Source organism: Prinia subflava, chromosome 12 (assembly GCF_021018805.1).
Source record: "Prinia subflava isolate CZ2003 ecotype Zambia chromosome 12, Cam_Psub_1.2, whole genome shotgun sequence".
Lineage (NCBI taxonomy): Eukaryota > Metazoa > Chordata > Aves > Passeriformes > Cisticolidae > Prinia > Prinia subflava.
Window position 1 is genome coordinate 9,888,569 of NC_086258.1, and position 21,717 is coordinate 9,910,285.

The 21,717-nt window shown below is 50.5% G+C and overlaps 2 protein-coding genes across 16 annotated transcripts in view; one reads left to right on the plus strand and one right to left on the minus strand.

Annotated features, from left to right (window-relative positions):
- CRB2 (crumbs cell polarity complex component 2) overlaps positions 1-6,715 on the plus strand; it is a 54,067-nt gene extending 47,352 nt beyond the window's left edge. For 6 of the 8 annotated variants that reach the window (XM_063409874.1, XM_063409877.1, XM_063409875.1 and 3 more), the window contains 3 exons: positions 799-915; positions 1,326-1,452; positions 3,203-4,355. In XM_063409874.1, the coding sequence (XP_063265944.1) occupies positions 799-915; positions 1,326-1,452; positions 3,203-3,430 (472 nt within the window). In that variant the 3' untranslated portion in view covers positions 3,431-4,355. Of the gene's footprint in view, positions 1-798; positions 916-1,325; positions 1,453-3,202 lie in introns of all 8 variants that reach the window. The other 2 variants (XM_063409871.1, XM_063409873.1) reach the window with 2 other exon arrangements.
- Positions 6,716-7,950: 1,235 nt separating this feature from the next.
- The window catches only part of DENND1A (DENN domain containing 1A), a 146,068-nt gene continuing 132,301 nt past the window's right edge, over positions 7,951-21,717 (minus strand). For 2 of the 8 annotated variants that reach the window (XM_063409884.1, XM_063409880.1), the window contains 4 exons: positions 20,452-20,511; positions 16,133-16,221; positions 11,051-11,306; positions 7,951-10,773 (listed from right to left, as the gene is read on the minus strand). In XM_063409884.1, the coding sequence (XP_063265954.1) occupies positions 9,490-10,773; positions 11,051-11,306; positions 16,133-16,221; positions 20,452-20,511 (1,689 nt within the window). In that variant the 3' untranslated portion in view covers positions 7,951-9,489. Of the gene's footprint in view, positions 10,774-11,050; positions 11,307-13,479; positions 13,609-16,128; positions 16,222-20,228; positions 20,294-20,451; positions 20,512-21,717 lie in introns of those variants that run through there. The other 6 variants (XM_063409887.1, XM_063409888.1, XM_063409881.1 and 3 more) reach the window with 6 other exon arrangements.

The window sequence follows — 21,717 nt, forward strand, 5'->3', positions numbered from 1 at the left end:
CCTTACACAGGGCCACAGGAGCTCCAGAGAAACTGGACTTCTGCTTTGGGACACTTGGGGAACATTGGTCATTGCAGGCATCTTGTAGGTAAAGAACCCAAGTTCTGCTGTCACTTGGAAGGTGCTGTCCAGGTCCAAACCTTCTGACAGGGGCTCAGCCTCATACAGGATAAGGCTCCTTCCTTTTGATGTGCGTTATCCCTGTGCTACATTTTAGGGCTGTTTGAAGGGCACATGCTCTGGCCTGTTGTCATTTCCCTCTAGCACTCCCCAAGAGGTCCATCTTTGTGACTTGATTCCCCTCTGCCATATTCCTGTGCTGATTTAAAACAAAACATCTTGTGCCAGTTCAAATGGAACACTTGACTCCTCAAATGGAGTTAAATACTGACACAGCTGTGTTTCAGTTATCTGATCTATCCAGGATGATTTTCCTGTTGTTCCTGCTGCATTCTAATTCCTACAGTTACCTGGTACTGGCATTATCCTTCCTGGGCCTGGCTGTACTGTTGCAGCACTGTCCTGTCCCTGTCTGTATTTTCATTGCAAGAACAGGCCTGTCTGAGAGAGGTCTGAGTACTGATAGAGCTCCTGCCTGTTCCCTGGGCACGATCCAAGGAGTACTCTGATGTTACAGATGATTTCTGAGGCTATTTCCTTTTTCACTTGTGTCAAACTCATCCTAGAAATGCCAATCACTGTGTTCATGACCTGGCCAGCCCCATTCCCCTGAGCCCAGAACACCCTGCCCTTCCCCAAAACCTGAGTTCTCTAAGGGCTGTCCCTTGCTCTCCGCAGGTGGCCGTTCCCCCCTCAGCAGTGTGGCAAGAACTTCACCTGCCTGAACGGTGGCCGGTGCATCACCGAGAGCTGGGGAGCCAACTGCTCCTGCAGGCCCGGCTTCACTGGGAGGAAGTAAGTGCTGCTGTGGGACCCAGTGCCCCACTCCTGACCTGGCGGGAGGCAGAGCAGGGCCGCTGCTTCACCCTCCTCCATGTCCTTGTGCCAGTCAGACACTGCTCCTGATGGGAACACGAGCTGCTGCTCGGAGCAGAGGGAGGCTTCAGAGCATCCATTTTTGGCAGCCTGAACTGCTCCCATGTTTTTTCAAGCACAAGACCTGTGCTGGTCCCAGTCCCATAGAAACCACAGCAGGAGGGTGGTGTGAACAGGGGGGAATTTCATGTTGTGTGACTCCAGAGAGAGCACCTGGAGAAGCTGCAATGGGCGCTTTTCAAACAAAAGAGGCTTTTTTAGACCGGATGATCTTGTGTTCTATGGCACAAGAATATATATGGCAATTCTAATACACTGTTCCTTTCCAGCTGTCAGATCAACATAAACGAGTGTGATCCGAACCCGTGCCAGAACGGGGGCACGTGCCAGGACTCTGAGAACAGATACGAGTGCGTGTGCAGCGCCAGCTACACCGGCGAGCGCTGTGACATCAACGTAAGCCCGCCCACAGGGGGCAATACTCAATGGGGTTTGTTCTCTGCAGTGCTGCTGCTTATTGGTCCCCACCTTATAAACAACTGCAGTAAATGCTCCTCAGTATCTGCATGTGCTGCCATATGGCTTTTGGGGCTGTCTCTGCACATTTGCATAGATTTCACAACTCTTTAGACAGTAACCCAACTCCTGCAGTTGACCCAGGTTCCTGGAGAGTGGAATTTCATTTGATGTTTTACCTTGGATAGGAGTTACTAAACACCTTCCCTCTCCAAAGATCGTCTGAGTAGAAATGGATGTTTGGAGAGGGGAAGTTGGATAAAGTCAGGCAACAGTGGTTCAGGTGTGTGTGAAAGAGCTGAGTCCTGTCCCTGAGCTGCTGCTGCCCCGGCCTGGCTGAGCTGTCCCCATGTGCACAATCCAAGTGCTGAGGGTGGGGCTGGGCTCCCTCCTGGGGGGGTGGGATCCACAGCCCTGCTTTCTCTGTGAAGCTGTTGCATGGACAGGCGGCTTGCTGGGTAACCTGGGAATGTACTAACCCATCCTGCATGGAAAGGGCTGTGTGCCGGGGGGGTTTGCTGCTGTTGCTGTTACCCAGGGCTCTAACGCACGTGCCAAGGTCACCCTGACATTTCCATTTGCATGCACAGGCTCCCTCAGGCATCTCTATCACCTCTGTCCCAGGACACGTCTTGTGGGTTCCATTTTCATCACCCTCCCCTTGCCTTTGTTCACTCTTCCCTTCCCCTGTAGTGCAGCAGGCCCTGGCTGGGCAGGGAGGGGCTGGGGATGGTGCTGGGTGCCCGCAGGGGCAGCTGGAGCTGAGCTGAGCTCCCTTGGCTCTCTCCTGCCCTGGGGGCCCCCGGGGGCTGGACTAACCCGCAGGGTCCGGAACTAACCCCGCACAGGCTCAGGGCACCCCCCTGGACCGCAGGCATCTGCAAGGGCAGAAGGGCTCCACATCCCCGGGAATGTCCCTTCTGTGCTCTGTGACACCAGCACACAGGAATGGCATCCAAAAGCTGTAAATAATCCAGCTCGAATTATTTTAGTGTTAGCTGTAAGGTCGCCGATACCATTGTTAGCAATAAGAAATATCTTATTTTTAAGCTTATTGTAATTTTAAAGCTTTGTTTCATGACAAAAAAATCCACTGTTATTTTAGTTTTGTTCTCTTCCATGCCATCCTTGATTCCACCAGAATCTAGGGAATTCTCATTTCTCTCCTCAGTACTTGGGCTTTTTATCATCTCTATCTCCCATCCATCTCCTGACCTCTTCACATCTTCCCCTTCCTGCTGCAAGTTCTGCAATGCTGTTTCACAGTTTAACAGCTTAATCAATTCTCTGCTTTGCCATTACAGGCATCATTGAACTTTTTTTTTAATATTATTCTCCTGCTTGGGAAGTTTTTTTGAGTTACTGAAAAATCACATTACTCTGCATTAACTTTAGTTTTTGGTTTTGTTGTTTTTTGCAACATTGGTCACAACTTTGCCAGTGCCACCTGTGTCATTTTAGTCTGATATTGATAAGAAGGCACCTTTAAAGACTCCCCCTGTAGATGCTAAGTAAACTGGCATTTACATCTTAAGGGGTTGTCTTGCAGGGAAAAAGGGCTTTTTTTTTTTTTTTTTTTTTTTTTTCTTTTCTAAAAGCCTTTTTGCCTCTGATCTGACGATTTTGGTCAGTTATTGCAGTTATTGTAACCACTGGAGTTTCATTGTTTCTCCATTAATTTCTTTTACAGAAAGGGACTGCAGGTGCTCTCTTCCCCTCCCCACTAATTGAAGTAGCTGTCCCTGTAGCGTGTGGCTCTGTGCTGCTCCTCAGCATTGGGCTCATATTCATGGTTCTCACGGCAAGGAAGAGGCGCCAGTCCGAGGGGACCTACAGCCCGAGCCAGCAGGAGGTGGCGGGAGCTCGGCTGGAGATGGACAGTGTGCTAAAGGTGCCACCCGAAGAGCGCCTGATCTAGGCCCTGCCGTGCCCAGGACCTGCACCTGCAGGCTCTGCCAGGACCTTGAGCTCTCCCAGCCCTGGCAGCGGCAGATCCGCCCCACCCCAGTCCCCCAGGCCCGGCCACGAAGACGCGGACGTCGCGCACGGGCAGCGGCGCCGAGAGCCGCCCCGGCCGGGCCGGCCCTGCTGCACACCGGGGGCTCCAGGGGAGCCTCTCCCTCCTCCTGCCCTGCCCAGCAGGAGCTCCGGGCCCCTCCCAGGCAGGAGAGGCACACGAGAGCTGCTTTCCAAGGCAGGGTGACCCCAGGCACCTGTGCAGCTTCAGCTCCCTGAGTCGCACTCCGGAGCTGGGGAGGCTCATGGCTGGTTTGTATATTCTGCTCTGGTTTTGTCAACAGCTGAAAAACATTCAAACTCTCCCAGCTCAGGTGTGTGAGGTTTGCAGTCTTCAACAGCAACAGCAGCTGTGACCTCCCTGTGACAGCCCTGCGTTACAGGGACTGTCAGGAATGATCCTTGGATCAATCATGTTGATCTCGTGGTGCTGTTAGACATTCCCATGGGTACCGAGCAGGGCAGGGGCAGGCAGGACTCCGGGGTTTGGGCCTGTGCTGGAGTGGGTGTGCGTGGAGGGGAGAGGGTCTGCAGCCTCCTGTGCCTTCCCTGGGCCCCGTGGGACAGGGAGGGGACAGGACGGGAGAGCTCCTGCCCTGCAGCGCTGTCAGCACAGGGGGCTGAGGGGTGTGAGATGCAGCAGGGTCCTGCGGGAAGCTCTCAGTAACTCCTGTTCTACCGCAGCAGCGAGTGTGGGCGCACCTCAGCCACTCCTCGGTGGTGGGAGCAGTCGGGGCTGCGGGGGCCGCCCTGCTCCTCGCAGTGGCTGTAGCCACGGCGATTGCCATGAAGAGGAGGAGAGCGACTCAGGGGACCTACAGCCCGAGCCGGCAGGAGAAGGACGGGGCCCGCGTGGAGATGTGGAACGTGATCAAGATGCCCCCGACGGAGCGGCTGATCTGAGCGCGGCTCAGCCCGGGGCTGCCGCAGGAGCTGCCCGGGGGCCGTGGGCGAGGGGACAGCCCTGCACGGCCTCAGGCACTGCCCGCTGGCACTGCCCGCTGGCACTGCCCGCTCCCCTGCTCCAGCAGCTGCTCACCCCACAAAGCATCCCTGGCAAACTGCTCTGGCAGCAAAACAGCAGCGCTGGGGAGGAAAACTTGCACTGCCCAGGGCACGAGGGGAGGGAGCAGTGGCCATGGCACAGGGGGGACACGGAACCAGAGAGAAGGTGGGGCTGTGTCACAGCCAGAGCTGGCTGGGCCCCTGCTCCTGCAGGCAACAGAAAAACCACCCTGAGGCAGGTCCAGCGAATGGGAATTAAACCACTGTATTCAGAAATAATGTGAATAATAAGGGTTTTCAAAAAGACACGTGCCTGTGGTTCCTCTGCAAGGCTAAGCCAGGTGAGTGACTGGTGGGAATCCTTCCTAGAGCTGCTGCTGCCCTTCCAGCTGGCATGGCAGCAAGTGCCACTGGGCTGTGCTGGACACGGCTGTTGGAGCTTTCCCTGGGACTAGCCCAAACCACGGGAATATCTAAGTGCCTTTCTGACCCTGAGTGCCAGTTACAGTTAACCTTTGTCAAGGAGGGCGGTTCCACGGAGTTTGATCCGGCTCTGCCACTCCCGAGCAGGGGCTTGGAGCTGGCCCTGGAACTGACCCTTGTGAGGGCCAGGGCCGAGCATCAGGCGGGACCTGCTGGGTGAGGAGGGGAGAAAGAAAGAGCTCTACAGGTCTGACAGATTTGGGCTTGGTACAGAAGAGTGGAATTGAGTTAACCAATCCTTTGACCCAAACCAGGGTTGGTGTGACACAGCATCTGCAATAGAAAGGGGCTTGATTTTGTGGCTTCACTTCTCCTGTGTTAGTTTTAGCTGTTGAAGGTTCTGTTTCTTCTTTAGCATAATGTGGCAGAGGCTGTGGAAAGAAATGCAGCACAGCAGGCCAGGTAAGGTCTAAAGTCATTGGTGTTTCAGGATTATCACTACAACTATCAATGAGGAATATTTCAAAATACTGTCTGCTTTTTAATCTCCAAAGTACTATTAAAAATCAGGGTGGGAACCTGCCTGCTGTAGCTCATTGCCACAAGAAGATGCTCATCATTCAGGTCTGCTTTTTGGATTTTTTTTCTACTGTAGCTGTCAATGTTTCTGTAATTGCAAGCAAAGGGAGGGGCACAGAACTACCACTCACATGTGTCCGTTTAAGAACAAGTGTGTCTGAGAAAGAACAGGTCTCTGCAACAGGCAGCCGACAGCAGAATGAAAATTTTAGAAAACAGAAAAAACAAAGGAGTGGGAGACAATATTTTATGTGTAGGATCACTTTCCCTCTAGCAGTGAAGAGTGGAAGGTGTGATGGCAGCTGGCTGTGCCTGGGAGGCAGCCGGAGCTGGCAGTGACAGAGATGCCCTGGCTGCAGGTGGAGCCTGTGGCTGCTTTCCTCTGTTCATCAGCAGTGACTCTGCTGGCTCTGTCCCTGCCCTTTGGGGAGCTCCAGCGCGCTCTGGGAGCAGAGCCAGGGGCACTGCCCGGTCCCTTGTGGCAGGGGCCTTTGGGGGCAGGTGAGGGGGGTTTCCCTTTGTGTCCAGGAGGCTGCAGGGCAGCAGAGCTGTGCCAGGACTGTGGGGCTGCTGGGCACAGACAGAAACCTCTCCTTGGCCCCTGTGCTGCCAGGCAGAGCCGCTGTGGCCTCCTGCAGCCCGGGGATGCAGTGAACTCCTGGGGCTCGGGGGGTCTGGGGTGTGCCACCTCCACCCCAGCACCCCAGGGCAGGTCCTGCTTCTGCTTTTTCACTGCACGTTTGGTGTTCACACTGCACAGGAATGAGGCAGCAGCAGCATCTGGCAGAGCCCCTGTTCCCCAGGCCGTGTTCCCAGAGCTCCCCGAGCTCCTGCAGTTCCCTGGAGGTCCCTGGAGCCCCGGCAGGTCCGGCCGTGCCCCGCAGCAGCTCCTTGGCTGCACTGCAAGCACCCAAAGCCAGTATTAGCAAAGGTGTTAAAATACTCTTGTCAGTGTCTTGAGCATTTCTGCAAAATAATTTATGGAAGGTGGGGTTTTTTTCAATAATGAACTTAACTTTCTTTTGATATTTAATTTTTGAATATATTTTTTCATAAAACTGGACTTGGTGTAGTTAATTATCATGATCCTGATTTCTTTTGTAATTGTAAATTTTATAATTTGTAAATAATTAGAATGTCCTTCAAAAGAAATTTACAATAAAACTTGGTTAAAAACAGACCTGGTTGTTGCCTTGTGACTGACTTTCCCTGAAGAACACCTTGCTGTCTGGATGGCTGATCAGGGTCTGTGCCACACGCCCTGCACAGCTGCAGACCTCGCTGGCTCTTCACAGTTAAAGGATTCATTCTGTGAGGATTTGTCCCAGCCCAGGGCCGTGAGCACAGGCCAGGGTGCAGAGCTTTGCCCAGCAGCAGGACAGAGCTGCTGCACACCAAGGGAGGGAGCTGGGGAACCCTCTGCTCTGCTCTGCTCAGCTCACTGAGCTGAACCATTAAGTTTAATTAAACATTAATTAAATGCTTAACCATTAATTTTGCCATTAATCCCTGACCTTATGGGCAATGAATAGACTGGAAGGTGGGAAAAAGGGACTCTGTGTCCAGTGACTGCCCCCTCCCTGTGCAGTGAACTGGAAGCCTCCACCCAGAATGAACGAGATACAGAACTGATTTCACCTGAGCAGCAGCAGATGCACCACAAACGTTGAGGAGGTTTTTCTTGTTTGTGTGTTTTAACATAATCTCATTTCTCATGGCAGGAAGCAGCTGTAAATAAGCAAAGTGGTATCAAACACAGGGCGAGTACAGGAACAGGGATAAAGTCAAGTGTAAAGTCACTGCTGAGTAAGACCAGGAATGCTTTTTATACTGGAGAATAAAAACATCCAGATTCCTTCTAGTGCTGAACTAGAGCAACTGTTGACACCTGGCACTGTCAGGAATGAATCATGTTAGGCATTCCTGCTTTTTTAAATAAGACACAACAATCCCTAACTGCTGTCCTAGGGACAGTTCGGATCCTGTGTTACAAGAAGCCCCATTGGAAGTCTCCTGCTTGCAAACCCTGCTCCAGAAGCGAGGAAAGTCACAAACTCCTTGTCCTCCTGTATCTCACAGGTGCTAAATAAAGTGGAGGATGAACAAATGGGTGTTAATTCTCTTCAGTGCAACAAAACTGACTTAGCAAATGATCCATGATATGGGCAAAGTAACCAGAGATGGAAATGAACTGCAGTGGGACAGAATTTCCTGATCTGTGACGGGCTCCTCAGTGTCTGATCACTGTGTGACACTACTGAGTTCAAACAGGCAGGACTGTCCAGTGCCCATTGACACCCACCATAATCCAGAACGTTTTATCATCCAGCTCATAGCAAAGGAGCTCTGAAATGCCAGACTGAATGATACATAACATTCTTATTCTGAACTGTATCAAATAAAATGGAACTGGTATCTTATACTTTAAATATTTTACTATTCAATACTAAACCCATCTCTCTTTCAACACAAAAAGAAAATACAAATCCAAGTGAATGGCTTGTCAGAGGAACAGCACTGTACAGAAACAGAATATTCCTGGAATACTGTCGTCTTCCCAAAACCGGCAGCATTTCAGGTATTATTTTTCTTTTGTACTGCCCAGATTCGAACACAGAGACAGCCATTCCCATTCCCCAGAGTAAGAAAACTTCCAAGATAACATGAATAAAATAGATACATTGGAAATCAGATAAAGCTTTACAAGAATTTCCCCATGTGTCCAAGATGATTTCCTTTATCAAAGGCTCAATGGTGATGTGATTCCCACTGCGAGAGTGACAGGTTTTACACCAGAGTGTGCCCAGATACAAAACAAACCAAAAAAGCACCACTGAAGTGAAACAGAGATGATCAGAGAGAGCAGATCCTGGGGATGCTGAGGCTCGTGTGCAATGTCTGGAGAACACAGAGGGGCTCAGAACAGCCAGCTGAGCGTGCCCTGTGCTCTGTGCCCCGCGGGCCAGCGGGGCCAGCCCCGGGCTCCACGAGGCCACAGAGCCCAGCTCCCCCCGAGCCCCCCAGCACACCGGCCCTCACCTGCACTCAGGAGCTGGGAACCTTGATACCCCACGTTTGTTCTCCTTTTTGTTCGTAATAATCAAGTAAGATATTGTTACATTCCATTCATATACTGCAATTTATAATATCGATAGATAATATTAAGATACACATATATAAGAACTAGGATACTCTTTATGGCCTCTATTTTCTGATGTATTTAACAAAAACAAAGTCAAAAAAATGAAAACAATTGCTGGTGTTTCCAGTTCCCCACCAGAGATGCAGGACCAATCCCTGAGCGGCTGCTCTGTGCTGTGGTTCCCAGGCCTGTGACAGCTCTGCCCTGGCTGTTGGAGTTTGGGGTGGGGGAGTCCAAAGTGCCACCAAAGTCCACCTGACAGCACAGCTCCGGGAGTGGCTGGGCTTCTACCAGCACAAACAGAGGCTGATGATCAGTCCAGGGCAGCCCACAAGTCAGGCTGTTTGCTGCGCTTTGCATGTGGAAACAAAACGTATCTGTGTGTGCAATGCCAGAAAAACTGAGGCCCATTCCAGAGGCAGGAATGAACCCCAGCAGAGTGGCTGTGTCACGCTCCAGGTGTGCCAAGGGCTGGAAACACAGGGAGGGAGTAACTTGTGCATCGGCAGTGCTGCCTGAAAAGCTGTGTGTGGAAATCCCAACCCACCCCACCCCACCTCCCCTCACGCTTTGGTCAGTGCAGGAATCCCAGGGTTAGGTGGCGGGGAGTGAGGGGGCAGTGGCAGGGACAGGGACATCGGGGGCTCTGACCTGTGGGCAAAAGGCTCTCGTGTTGTGTTGCAGCTCAGCGATGGTCCTGCAGCAGTCCTGGCTCAGCCTTCCTTAAAAGAAATGCTTGGTTTTATGCTGGCTCAAAAAAACCAAAAAATTCCTCTGTCACTTCCAAAAGGACACCAAGGCCACGGGGCGCGTCACTCGAAGGTTTCCCATCGCTTTCTGAGCTGCTCCACCTTACCTGGTGTGGGGGACACGTCCTGCTTGGTCTTTTTTAACAGATCTTCAAATGGATCTTTTGTCTCCTCAGATTTTGAGGACAGTAACACTGACTCCAAGCCCTTGGCTGGCCTGGCAGAGACCAGAGGGGGTTCACTGGCCAGAAGAGCCAGGGCTTGTTTGGGATCTACCTTTGTGCTGGGCTGGCCCACCTGTAACGTTCGGGGTTTGGAGGGACCACCCAGACACGCTGGCTGCAGGGGGCTGGTGGGAGAAGGGCAGTGGCCCTGCAGGAGCAGGGAGCCAGCTGCTGGCACAGCTGGAGCCTGGCTGAACAGGTTTGGCATGGACAGCGTGGCCATGTGGTGCTGAGGTCTCTGTGGTGGGTAGAAGCCGGCAGTGGGGGCTATGAAGCTGGAGCTGTATGCGTGACCTAAGGAGGGGGTGAAGGAGCCCCTCGGGGGCCTGACCAGGGACACTGGAAGGGCTCCTGGCAGTGTCTGGGTGAAGGGATTCGGGGAGGGCTGCAGAAAAGGCGGTGGGGCTGGGGCAGGATAGCCGAGGGGCTGGGCAAACGGTGCAGCTGCAGGAGGCACCAAGTCCCTGGGCAGGGCGCCGAAGGCGGGCGCGGGGGCCGAGCCCGGCGGGGCGCTGCCCGGCCAGCCCGCGGCTCGCAGCGGGTCCAGCAGGCTCAGCAGCAGCTCGCTGTCGTTGGCTGCCCCCTCGGCCTTCACCCGCACGGGCTGCAGCAGCTCGGCAGCGCCCGCGGCCCCGCTCGGCGGCTGCGGCGGGCGGGCGCAGGCACTGACGGGCGGCGCCGCTTCGGCCTCCAGGGATGCGCCCGCCCCGAAGGGCTCTGCCATGAGAGCTGAAACCAAGGGCCCGCGCCCCTGAGGGGTCAGCAGCTCCGCTGGCCCAGCTGCAGCCTGGTGCTTGGCAGCCCTGGGTGCTGGTGGTGGTGGCACGATGCCCAGCTCTGGAGTCTTTCTTCCCTGTGGCCTGGGAATGGTGATGTTCCCTTGAACGGCAGGGTTGGATTCATCCTTTTCTGCAGGAGCCAGACCACTGTCTCTGCTCTGGGGTCTCCTGGTGATGGGAGGCATGTTGCCCAGGGTAGCCAAGGGTCTTTCGGGTGAGCTTTGGGAATATTTGGTGGGAATAGCCATATCATCATGGCCCATACTCCACAGCTTGTTGTAAGGGTGGGACAGCTTCATGCTTGGCACAATCCTGTTCCTCTCGGACACACCAAGATCCATTCTCTGCAAGACAGCAGAACAAACATTAACTCTTAGTGATGTTCTCACAACACAGAGCGGGAAGGGGGTTCAGGCTGCTGTGAGGGAAGAGGAAACAGTAACTTTTTAACTGAGTCCTGTTTCAGCCATTTCTTAATTCAGAAATTAATTTTGAAACACATAAGCAATTCCTTGGAAACAGATGATGACGATGATGATTCTAATTAGGATCTACCCAATAATATGAAAAAGGTCCCCAGAATGGGCTCTGTGCCACCCCCAGGGCACAGGAAGCCCCCACCTGGTATTCAAAGGAGCAGCGCGGCTCCGCCTCCTCCTTGGGTGTGCGCAGGTCCTCCAGGCTCTTGGCCTGGCTGAGGGGCTGGGGCTGGGCGTCCACCTCCAGGCTGGGGAAGATGTCTTCCAGCAGGTTGATGTCTGAGGCCTTGCTGGAGAGCAGGGGGCTGGGGGGCAGCGGCTCTCTCGCTCTCTCCGGGCTGCCCACGTCCTCTCCATCGGCACTGTCCGACTCCTTCAGGGCCCGGTACGGCTGGGGCCTGCCACCGAACCAAAAATCACATTAGAATGATCACATTTCTAATTCTCTGTTTGGAACACAATTTCCTAAGGAGCTGGATGCATTACAAAGAGCTCCCCTGAGGCAAATACAGCTCAGAGAGCCTCCTGTGCAGAGCAGGCTGTGAGCAGTGCCCAAGGGCAGGGGGACATGCAGAGGGGACCCGGCACCCGAGGGTGCTCAGAAGGGCAAGAGGCGAGTGGGAGGTGCTCAGAGGAAAGCTGTGGTGACGCAGGCCCAGCCAGGCTGAGAAGGGAGCTCTCAGGGCAGGGATAATGGGACAGCAGCTCCCCATGCTGCCTGTCTGGGCTCCCCTCAGGCTGGGCACGGCCTCTGCACCCCGTGTTTGCAGGCGCTGACATCCTCAGGCTTGGAGCTAACTCAGCACACAACATAACTCAGTGTTTTCCTGCAATAATTGGGGACACTGTGCAGGTTCCAATGATTTCATTGGTGTCATCTTATCAAGGAACACCATAATCCATTATGGAGACACCTCCTTTACATTACCAGCCGAGGCTGAGTTAGCAGGATGCTTCTCTTGCACATACCTCAGCAAAAAACAGAACCAGCACATTTGCATTTTGGTGTGTGTACAGAGAACAGCAGCACGATGTGCATCCAATTAATAACAACAAGTGCCACACATGGCTGTGGGGATTGGCACGTGACTGGCAGCCAGTTGGACTGTGGCATTTAAACAAGCTTTCATGTAAAAGAAAATATTTGTGAGACCTGCAAAAACACATCCTATGGAAGAACCCTCCCCCCCTTTCCACATTTTGTCATAATACATCTATACCATGCAAACTGGGAGCCCAGTTTGCATTGCTTCCCTCCCCAGCACACACAGAGCAGGCACTGAGCCTGCACCAGGACAGGGACACTGCGGGTACAGGGCACACAGTGACAGCACACAGCCTCAGGGCAGGGAGCTCACAGCCTCAGTGTCTTCAGTCCCAAATCACTCTGGCTCACACTGCAACCCCCCAAGGGATATTCTGCAAACAAAACTGGTCTGCTCCACCCCAAACACGAATGTGGGAACATTTTCTGGCCCCTTCCTACTGATCCTCCCCATCGCACCTGCCTGCAGTCAGATCTCTTCCCTGCCAGCCTCTGAACCTGTGTCTGCAGCACACCATGGATTTTAGCACTGCAGACCTCTCTGGCCCCTGGCAGCCTCCTCCAGCCTGGTCTGACCCAGCTGTGACTGGGCATCATCCATCCCCCAGCTCCTCACGTGCCCGCATGTGGCACTGTGGGTTTGTGAAGCAGCAGCCCACAGTACCCTGGCCCCTCTTCCTACAGCCTCTGGTCAAACCAGTGACTGCATTTGTTAAAAGAACAACTGCAACTCCATGCAATTTATCCCCCTTTCATCCCCTAGAAATCCTCAAGCAGGCGAGGTTAGGAAGTAACAAATCCTCTGCTGACATTCAGTGAGGGCTCAGCTCAGAGCTGCCTGCTGGGATTGGGATATTCAAATAGGCAGCAAGAGGGATTTAGTGCAGTGAACCCACAGCTGGCAGGGCTCCCCTCACCTCTCACGGGCACCCTGGGCAGGGGCAGAACCCTCCAGCCACAGCACCAGTGAGTGGTTCTGGCCCAGCTGCTCAGTCTTACAAGACTGACTCACAGAGGTTTGGGAATGTGTTACAAATTCAAAAGCAGGATACAAACAGACCCAACAAACTTCCTGCTTCTTGTGTAACTGTCAGATTGTACTCAATGTCCTCAGAGGACACCTGGCAGAGCAGAGAGGCTGGGAACAAACAGGTGACACAGGAAAAGGCTGCTAACTGCACTGGAATGAGGCTCACAGAACAACCCAAAAGAATGAATGGTGAGAGGTTTGGACAGGAGCACAGGCAGCATGTTGGAACAAAGGACAAATGGAAGGGTGACATCCCACAGAGCTCAATGGAAGCCCATAAGCTGTGTGTTACTGCAGTGTTTCATGCAGGAGGATGCTTTTTCATGCCGCTCAACATCAAGACAAACAAACAGGAGAAATGTTGGTCATTCATCAAGCACTGCACAAAGACTCCAGGAGCATATCCAAAATCCCAGTACAGGAGCAGGTGCCCTGAGACATGCAAACCCCACTGCTCAAAGCTGGCAGGAACACAGCAAAAGAGTAAAGGATAGACCATTCGAAAGGAGCAGAGAAGAAAAAGTTTTCAGAGAAGCCAGAGACAGGATCCTCTTCCTGCTGAAATTCATCATCAGAGGAGTCCTCAGAGAGGAAGACTGTATAGTGTCGCATGGGCCTTACGAGGCTGGGGAACAGGAAGAGAAAAGGAAGTTATCACGAGATACCAGTGACAGCTCCAGAGGAGAGAACCCAGGGCCTCCAGAGAACCAGACCATCCTGACCCCACAGACTGCAGAGCAGAGAGCTCGGCAGGGAACGCACAGAGCACAGCCCCTGTGCCAAGGGCAGGGCGCCCTGGGGTGCCCAAGGGAAGGGAGCAGCCCGTGGCCACACCACAGGGCAGGGGACAGCACAGAAACCCCCTTGCCCCACCACGTTCCCTACAGAGCAGGGCACCTCTCTGCTCTTCAGACAGCTCTGCTCCTCAGGCTCTCTAAGCTCTGACAAACATCAGATCTCCCTTTCTCCGTTACAGATATTCAGTCTGATGCACAAGAAGAGCTGACTCCAGGGCACCAGTTCCTACTTGTATCTATTTTTCACATTTGAAACTGCTTCAGTCAAGAATAAAACCTAAGCTGTCCAAGGACTGGTATGAAATGTAGTTTGTCAAGTAAGGTGTATCTGTTCCTTTCCTCAGCGGTTAACTGAGAATCGTTTCTTAACAATTAGGTGAGGAAAAGAGAAGTTGGACACTGCACCCAACAGCCCAAGAGGGCCCGTGCTGCCGCTGCCAGCGAATGTTTACTCACGGTCGGGTCAGAGGTAATTAATAAAGAGTCTAACGGGTGGCAGTGCTGCAGCAATGGTGGAAATCGCAGTCTGCACTATCCCAGTTACAGCAGGGCACTGCTCGCTCTCCTCTGTCCTCCTGGAACAGGGGCGGGAGGCGGGGCCACCGCAGGCGCCGGCAGCAGCGCCGAGCGGGGGCTCCGCTTAATGAGGAGGATCTGCATCTCGGGAGCCTTTTTCATGTGTCAGGATGCATGGACAAATCAGCAGCACATCACGCTGGCCAAAAATGAAATGCTGACAAATGTAGATATTTCAAATTTAATTGACACTTAAATATACTTGAGATAGAAAAAAATACAGAAAATGGGGGTGGAGGATGTGGGAAATAGTACGGAGAATTCTCTAATAATTTTAAAAGATGTTCTGGTTATGAGAAAATTAAATTTGTATATTTTAATATGGTATTGCTTTTTCCTGAATATTGAGCTTGAGAAAGTTTGTGGGAAACATCATGAAAATTCTGTATTTTGTGAAAGCAGCTGAGCTGTAAAACTAGCAGCAATAAACTAGACCCAAATAAAATAATTCAAATACAATATATTTCCAGCATTGGTACATTTGTGTTTATGTTTATCTGTGGTCTGATAGTGGCAGGAATTGAAGATACACGTTAGCAGTGAGCAACACTGGGATGCCATTAGCTTTTGAACCCAAACAGGCAGAATCTCCATAGGAACACACATAAATGTTAAATTGCTTCAATTATCTTCCACCTAAATGCAGTGAGTCATCAGATCAAATATTAAGAAAATGTTTTTAGTATCAAAGTCCCCACAACCTCTGTGCAGGGCCAGCACAGCCCTTTGCAGGAGCTGCATCTGTTCCACAAGAGGGCAACCAAATTCCACTGTAAAATGGACAAATGCTCCCGTACAAGGGAGGAATCACCGCTCATTTAGGCCAAAGCTGGAGTATGCCCCAACCATGGCATGGCTGGAAAGAGCTATCCATGCACTGATGCCTCTCCAGCGTGTTTGGGCTGTGCTGGCAAGTTCAGAACACCCACAATTCAATATATCCACAGTTCAGAACACCCACAATTCAATATATCCACAACTCAGAACATCCATTCCCTGGTCAGGGTCACCCCTGAGAGTGCATTGCTAACTCCACTCTGGCGCTGTCAGGAATCTGCAACACACACCCCTGGTGACCCTTGCAAAAATCCCTGGAGAAGTGACCTTAGTAAAAGTGCCCGAAAAAGCCTCCCTGAGGTAACACAACATGCCTGTACTGGTATGCACAAGAGAGGCACTGGAAACCAACACCTTTTGTCCAGGAGCAGTGGGGCTGCAACAGCACAGATAATCTGGAACATTCCTCCTTCACTGCCACAGCTAAAGGGGGATAAATTTGCTGGTACTGTGCAAAGTGAGGCCCTACAAGCCCTCACCACAGAGCTCACACAGACATCATGGTCCTGTTAATGCACTCTAGAGTTAGACACAGTCTCTTCTGCCATCACTGTCAAATGAACAGTTCTGCTCCCTCCAGCTACAGCCTGGCAAGAACACGACATCTACAGGGCTGGAACTGACTATTTCCTCAAAAGAAAAGTGCAAAACAAAACAACAAAGAAATCAACAAATCTCCAAAACCTGAAAACTTTCACTGAAGAGGCTGATCAGTGTGTAACTTGGCAAACCACAATTTTTCCATAAGCAAACTTTGGTTACTTGACTTTTCACACTTCCTCTACAATGTTCCAAAAAACTTTTTTAGAAAATCGAATTTTTTCTCACTTAAAAACTAGCTTTGGTCTGTAGTATTTTTTAATGTCTCCTTTGGTGAGTCCCAGTTCTGAACACGCTGTCTGATGCAAGTAGAGAGAAGCAGAGCAGAGCAGTACTTACTGTTCTGGGCTGGGAACTGAGGTCCTCCGGCCCTCCACACTGATGTTGCTCTTGGGCCTCTTAACCACATGAGGTCTTGGGGGGCGAACCTGTGACATGCACAGAGACATCTCATCAAACACTGCCCCGATCCAACAGCAAACACACACAACAACAGAGAACCACCAGTATCCTACAGGGATCTTCCACTGGGCCTCACTTTGTCTTTTGTGCCACAGTGTTACACACGAACATGGATACATCAGTGAATCTGATGAATATAAACCACACGGCCCCATGACTTGCAAATGAAACATATACACTTGTCACTAACTGCTGTTTGCTCTTGTCCTGTTTGCTGTGGGCTGAATTTCAGAGAAGAGATTCCCCAAGAGTGAGCTTCCCCCGTGCAGTCAGTGGAGAGAGAGGCTGGGCATGTCTGTGTGCTCTGGACATTGCTGTGGGCAGCGGGGCTCGGCTCTGACACCACGGCCCTTCTGGCCCTGTGCTCCCAGGAACCCAACCTGCAGGTGAGGACTTCTGCAAAATGTGTACTTTGGATAAATGTTTTAACACAAAAACTCAGTTCATTCTTCATTAAAAATTTGCTTCCCTCCAGCAGCCGAACACAAACCCTTGCCAGCCATATTGTCATTATCACTCATGGTATTAGGTTAGACTTCTGTTGTCTGCAGTAAAATCCAAAGCTTTTCTGTGGAAGATGATGTTGGTGCCAATCCAGCCTCACATACATGTCCATCACCTTCTAATGTATGGAAATTCAGCTTGGTTTCTGACCAGGATCTCCACAAGCAGACAAGCCTTATTTCAAGGACAGGGATAAGCACTTGTGCTTGAAGTTTGTGTATGTGCCAGCCTACACTGCTGAGGAACCCTGAACTTATCCCTGTGAGTCAAATGAGGGAATTTGCAGCATCAGGGCAGACTGTACACACCAGCTTCATGTGTTTTGTTAGCACGTGAAAAAGAGTCAGATCTGTTGGCTCAGCTCAATGCTAATCTCAACAGAAATGCCCAAACACCCAAATAAAGTTGGGAATACAACTCAGCTCCTGACCTCCCAGAACTTGTGCGCCCTTAAGAGGCACAAGAGAAAGGAGCTGTTCATGGCCTACAAGCCTGAGTGCTCTGGAGTGACTAAAGAAGTTTTAAAAAGATATAATTTGTTGGGGGAGGAGGGCTTTCTAGGTTTGTTTTGGTTTTGCTTTTTTATTTTTTCTACCCAGGTAGATAAACCTTAAATTTTCCTGCCAGGAGAAAGCCACCAAATTGTGTGTATTGCTTCTGCCCTACACACCAGTATGCAGAAAATAGCAGCAGCGTTATTACATTGGATTTTCATTTCAAAGGAAATAGTGCACAGCAGATATGAGGAAGAAATCCAGAGTTGTATTGCCACTATTTCTTAGGAAAAAGGGCTTATGAAAAGGTCAGATGTTAAGGTCTTGGAGATCAGTCCCCACACAAGGCTGCTCCTCTCTACAATAAAGACAGCTTAAGAATGTGAATTTATGGCAGGAATGGAAGGATTAAGTTTGTGGCAACTTCAACTGAACTTGCAACGTGGTGAAACATGGGGAAAAGAACAACAGAGCTAATTAGAGGAGCTGAGCTGTCAGAGCGCAGCAGAATGGCTCGGTGCCAACAAACAAAAGGAATGGGCTGGCAATCAGCAGGATCGATGAAGAATACTGCTTCATTAGGGCTGATAAAACAGGGAGAGACTGCAGAGAGGAGCGGGGAGAGGGGGGCGACAGGCAGGAGGAACGGGGAGAGGAGAGCGCGAAGGAGAGAGGGAAAGAGGAGAAGAAAGCAAGCTGCTTAATTAAATGGGAGCTGGGAGCTGATGTGTAAAGCTGGCCTGTCAGCTGCTGGGAACACTTTCACCTTTCGGCTGGGTGCTGCCGAGGAGGGAGAGAGGTGAGAGTTTGGGGTGGCTGCAGGGCCCCCCGCCCAGAGCGGTGCGAGGTGACACGGCTGACGGGATTTAGAGCATTGTTCCTGGGGAACTGCAGGGAAAACCAGGAATCACAGCAATTCCTTGCTGGATCTTGAGTCTCTCACTGCCACAGAGGCAGCGTTAAATGTTTATCAAATACAAAAGTATCAAAAAAATCCAATTCCATGAGCACACAGCCAAAAGAAAAAAGGTAAACTTCCAGGACAGAAGGGTCGAATGTGCTTATTACTGTCCCGATCAACTTAGTGTATAATTATTATATTTCAACTTTTTCTAATTGAATAGTTTCCAAACAACCACTATTAATCCAAACAGACCTCCATTAATTAGAAGCAACAACCCTCTCTCCTTCATAATATCACCACCACTTATTTCCAAAGCGGCAGAATGCAAAGAACATCTCTGTTCTGCTTCCTTAACCTTTCTTTGGTCTGTGTTTTTGGCTTTATTATCAGCAATTACTCATATTGCAAGCACTAGTGCCCATGTGTTCCTCCTTGCAGCACAAGGTATTTCTCAGGGATTCTGGTACATGTGGCCCTGGCTGGACGAGCAGAGGGACCTGATCTCCCCCGCCAGTGCTTGTGTACACGGCCAGGATAAATCACTTGCTGATACCCACCTCTGTAGGAGCTGCCAAGCCTGAGAGGGGAAAAGCAGCCTGCAAAAAGTATTATTTACACATACAGAAATGTGTTGCAACTACTTAAAGCCAAATAACAGTTCTGAACAACAACAAATTTATGTATATTTGATACAAGCATATTTTTGGGATTGATTATAATAATTTACATTTATCTTGAATTTCCCCCTGATGAATGAAGCCTTTCTGTTCCACTTACTGACACAGCCAGAGGAATGCAACAGGAGCTTTCATTAGTACATTTGCAACCTTTTATCAATCACATTGGGAGCAAAGACAGTTGAACCAACCATGTTGCAGTGAGGACTATTAATACCCTACAGCTGGGAGATTAAACAGTCTTAACAAGACTTCCACATAATAAATGACTCCATTTGAACAATACAGTTCAGCAACTTTGGTATGGAGGAATCACAACATGCCCCAACGTGCCAGACGTGGAACAGCAGGGCATGGGAGCACCCCAGGAACCCCGCAGTACATCTGATCCTAGTGAAACACATCTGGGACAGTCTCCCATGCCCACTGTATTTAGGAGAACACACATAATCATAGTCAATACTACTTTTTAAACACAGAGATCTTCAGGGGAAAAATCCATAAAAATGACTCTGTTAAGCTAAACACCCAGAGTTAAAAAGAGGGAGAAGAAGAAACACATGCCACTGAAATGTCACACAGGAACATGCACCAGAGATCAAAAGTTAAAACACACCCAGTTGCACTTGTTAACCAGTTACCTGCTCATCCAAAACACATTTTAAAAAGTTTTAGCAAGATCAGATTTGAAAACTTGCATCTCTCTCTTATGCATGTATGTGTATGGATAAGGAAGCAAGAAGTAAGATTTGGGGGCAATTATATACATAAAGCTCAAGTCCTGAATATACATAAATATCTTCCAATGCTGTGCCAAAACCCAACACCCCTCCTAAATTGACACTTCTTGCCTGTGCCTTTAGAAAAAAATAAACATGTGGTGCAGACTCAGCAGGGTGTCCAGTTTTAATGGCATGCTGCTTAGTCCATAGGTAAAAACGGTCCCACAGGAGTGTTTCTGGGGAAAAATGGCTGAGATAAGGTATCCCTACCTAACATGTACGGGCACTGCACTGCCAACAATTTCTGTGCAGTTCTTCAATGGAAGAGTCCCTTCCTCTGGCCAACCTGCTGTGCCTTTTTTACACCATGGATTACCCAGTGTATGGCATCCCTAACATGGTACCAATGTTCTACCACCAAACATTGACCTTGCTTTCTTCAAGTCTATTCACACATGAAGAAGAATTAGGCATCCCAAATTAATTAAAAGCATAACTTGCAGAGAATAAATATTTTGTCTTCAGACCTCTGCTTCCTTTCAGATTTGAGTTCAGTGCAAGTCTTCAAACGCTCACTGGCTAAAAACTTCTGTCAGCCAGTCTAGCAGGGCTTTGTGTGTAAGAAATCACTGCAAAAGTCAAACCAGACGTGGCCAGAGCAGCCCCAGTTACCTGCAGAGCTGCCCGAGAGCTGCAGGGCTCGCCAGAGAAAAGCAGAACAACCGCGGGTCCCAGGGCTGTGCCGCAGCAGAGAGAAGGCAGTTTAGGAGCACAATTCACACATGGCTTCTGTGCAGAGTCTGACAATCCAAACTACCAGGGTTTAGTAGTGCTACAAAGAGCGTAACTCAGGCAGTGTTAAGCCGTGGCAGTGACACAATCCCCAGCTACTCACGGGCCTGGAGGAGCGCTGGATCTTTGGGGGCGGCGGCCGCGGCGGGCGGAGTCTGTGCTGCTGCGGCAAAGTGGAGACTCAATTAAAGTCACCTGCATGGAAACACCTCGGATGTCCCAGCAAAAGCAGCATGAGCATGTGACAGCACGTGATTTACCTTCATACTCACCTCACAAACGCCGTTCTTACTTTGTTTATCCGAGGCAGTGACAAACCCCGTGAGCTATGATGTGCCTGGCAGCACAGGTACCCCTGAGCTCAGCTCAGCTCCTGTCACACCAAGGGCAGCAGGACAGCACTCCACACACACAGCCAAAACGGACTGGCACAACAAAGGTGCATCCCTGGACCTCGTCCAAGTGTTCTAGGCTACATTTACGCAAATGGAAACCAGGAGACTCAAAAACACTTCCGCCAAGATCTCGAGTGATTTTAGTGCTTATGAAACTTATGGAGAAGGCCTCAAACCAGACACTTAAGAGCATGGAAAAAACCCCAATTCAGGTAAACTTTTCATGCAGTTAAAGGTGAGCTTATGTTCAGATCTTGTCCTGGATTTCACTCCTAAGTGACCAACAATTACAAGTCAGACCTTAAAGCATCATGATGTCCTAGAACTCAAAACTACTTGTGCAAGTATCATTTCAGTTCTGTGTAAGTGAAAATTAACTTCCTAGAAATACTCTATATATTTATATTACAATCAACTACTCCGTTACAGAAGCCAATACTTTCATATCCTTATCCTGTCACTAGATTATTTTTTCCAGCTGAGATTTAAATATCACATATGATTAAGCTTTCATCTCTGATCAAAAAATAGTTCCATGTGTTTCCACAATAAAGACACATACAAACGCTTTGGGAAAAGATTAAAGGTGTAGAAACTTTTTTGTCTCTTGGACCTCTAACCAGGCATGGTGTTGACTCTCAGAACTGTGACCCCAGTGCTTGTAACAATGCAGGCAAAGCAAACACTCGATTCCCATTTCTGTTATCACTGCTCCCAGCACTGGGGTTTGTTGGGAGGTTGGTGTGTGCTGCACCCCACAGTGCTGCTGAGCCCAGGGGATCTCAGGGCAGGGTGACACAGAACAGGCCTGGCTAAGGCAGGGCTGTGAGCACGGGCAGGAGCAGGCAGGGCTGTGAGCACGGGCAGGAGCAGGCAGGGCTGTGAGCACGGGCAGGAGCAGGCAGGGCTGTGAGCACGGGCAGGAGCAGGCAGGGCTGTGAGCACGGGCAGGAGCAGGCAGGCTGTGAGCACGG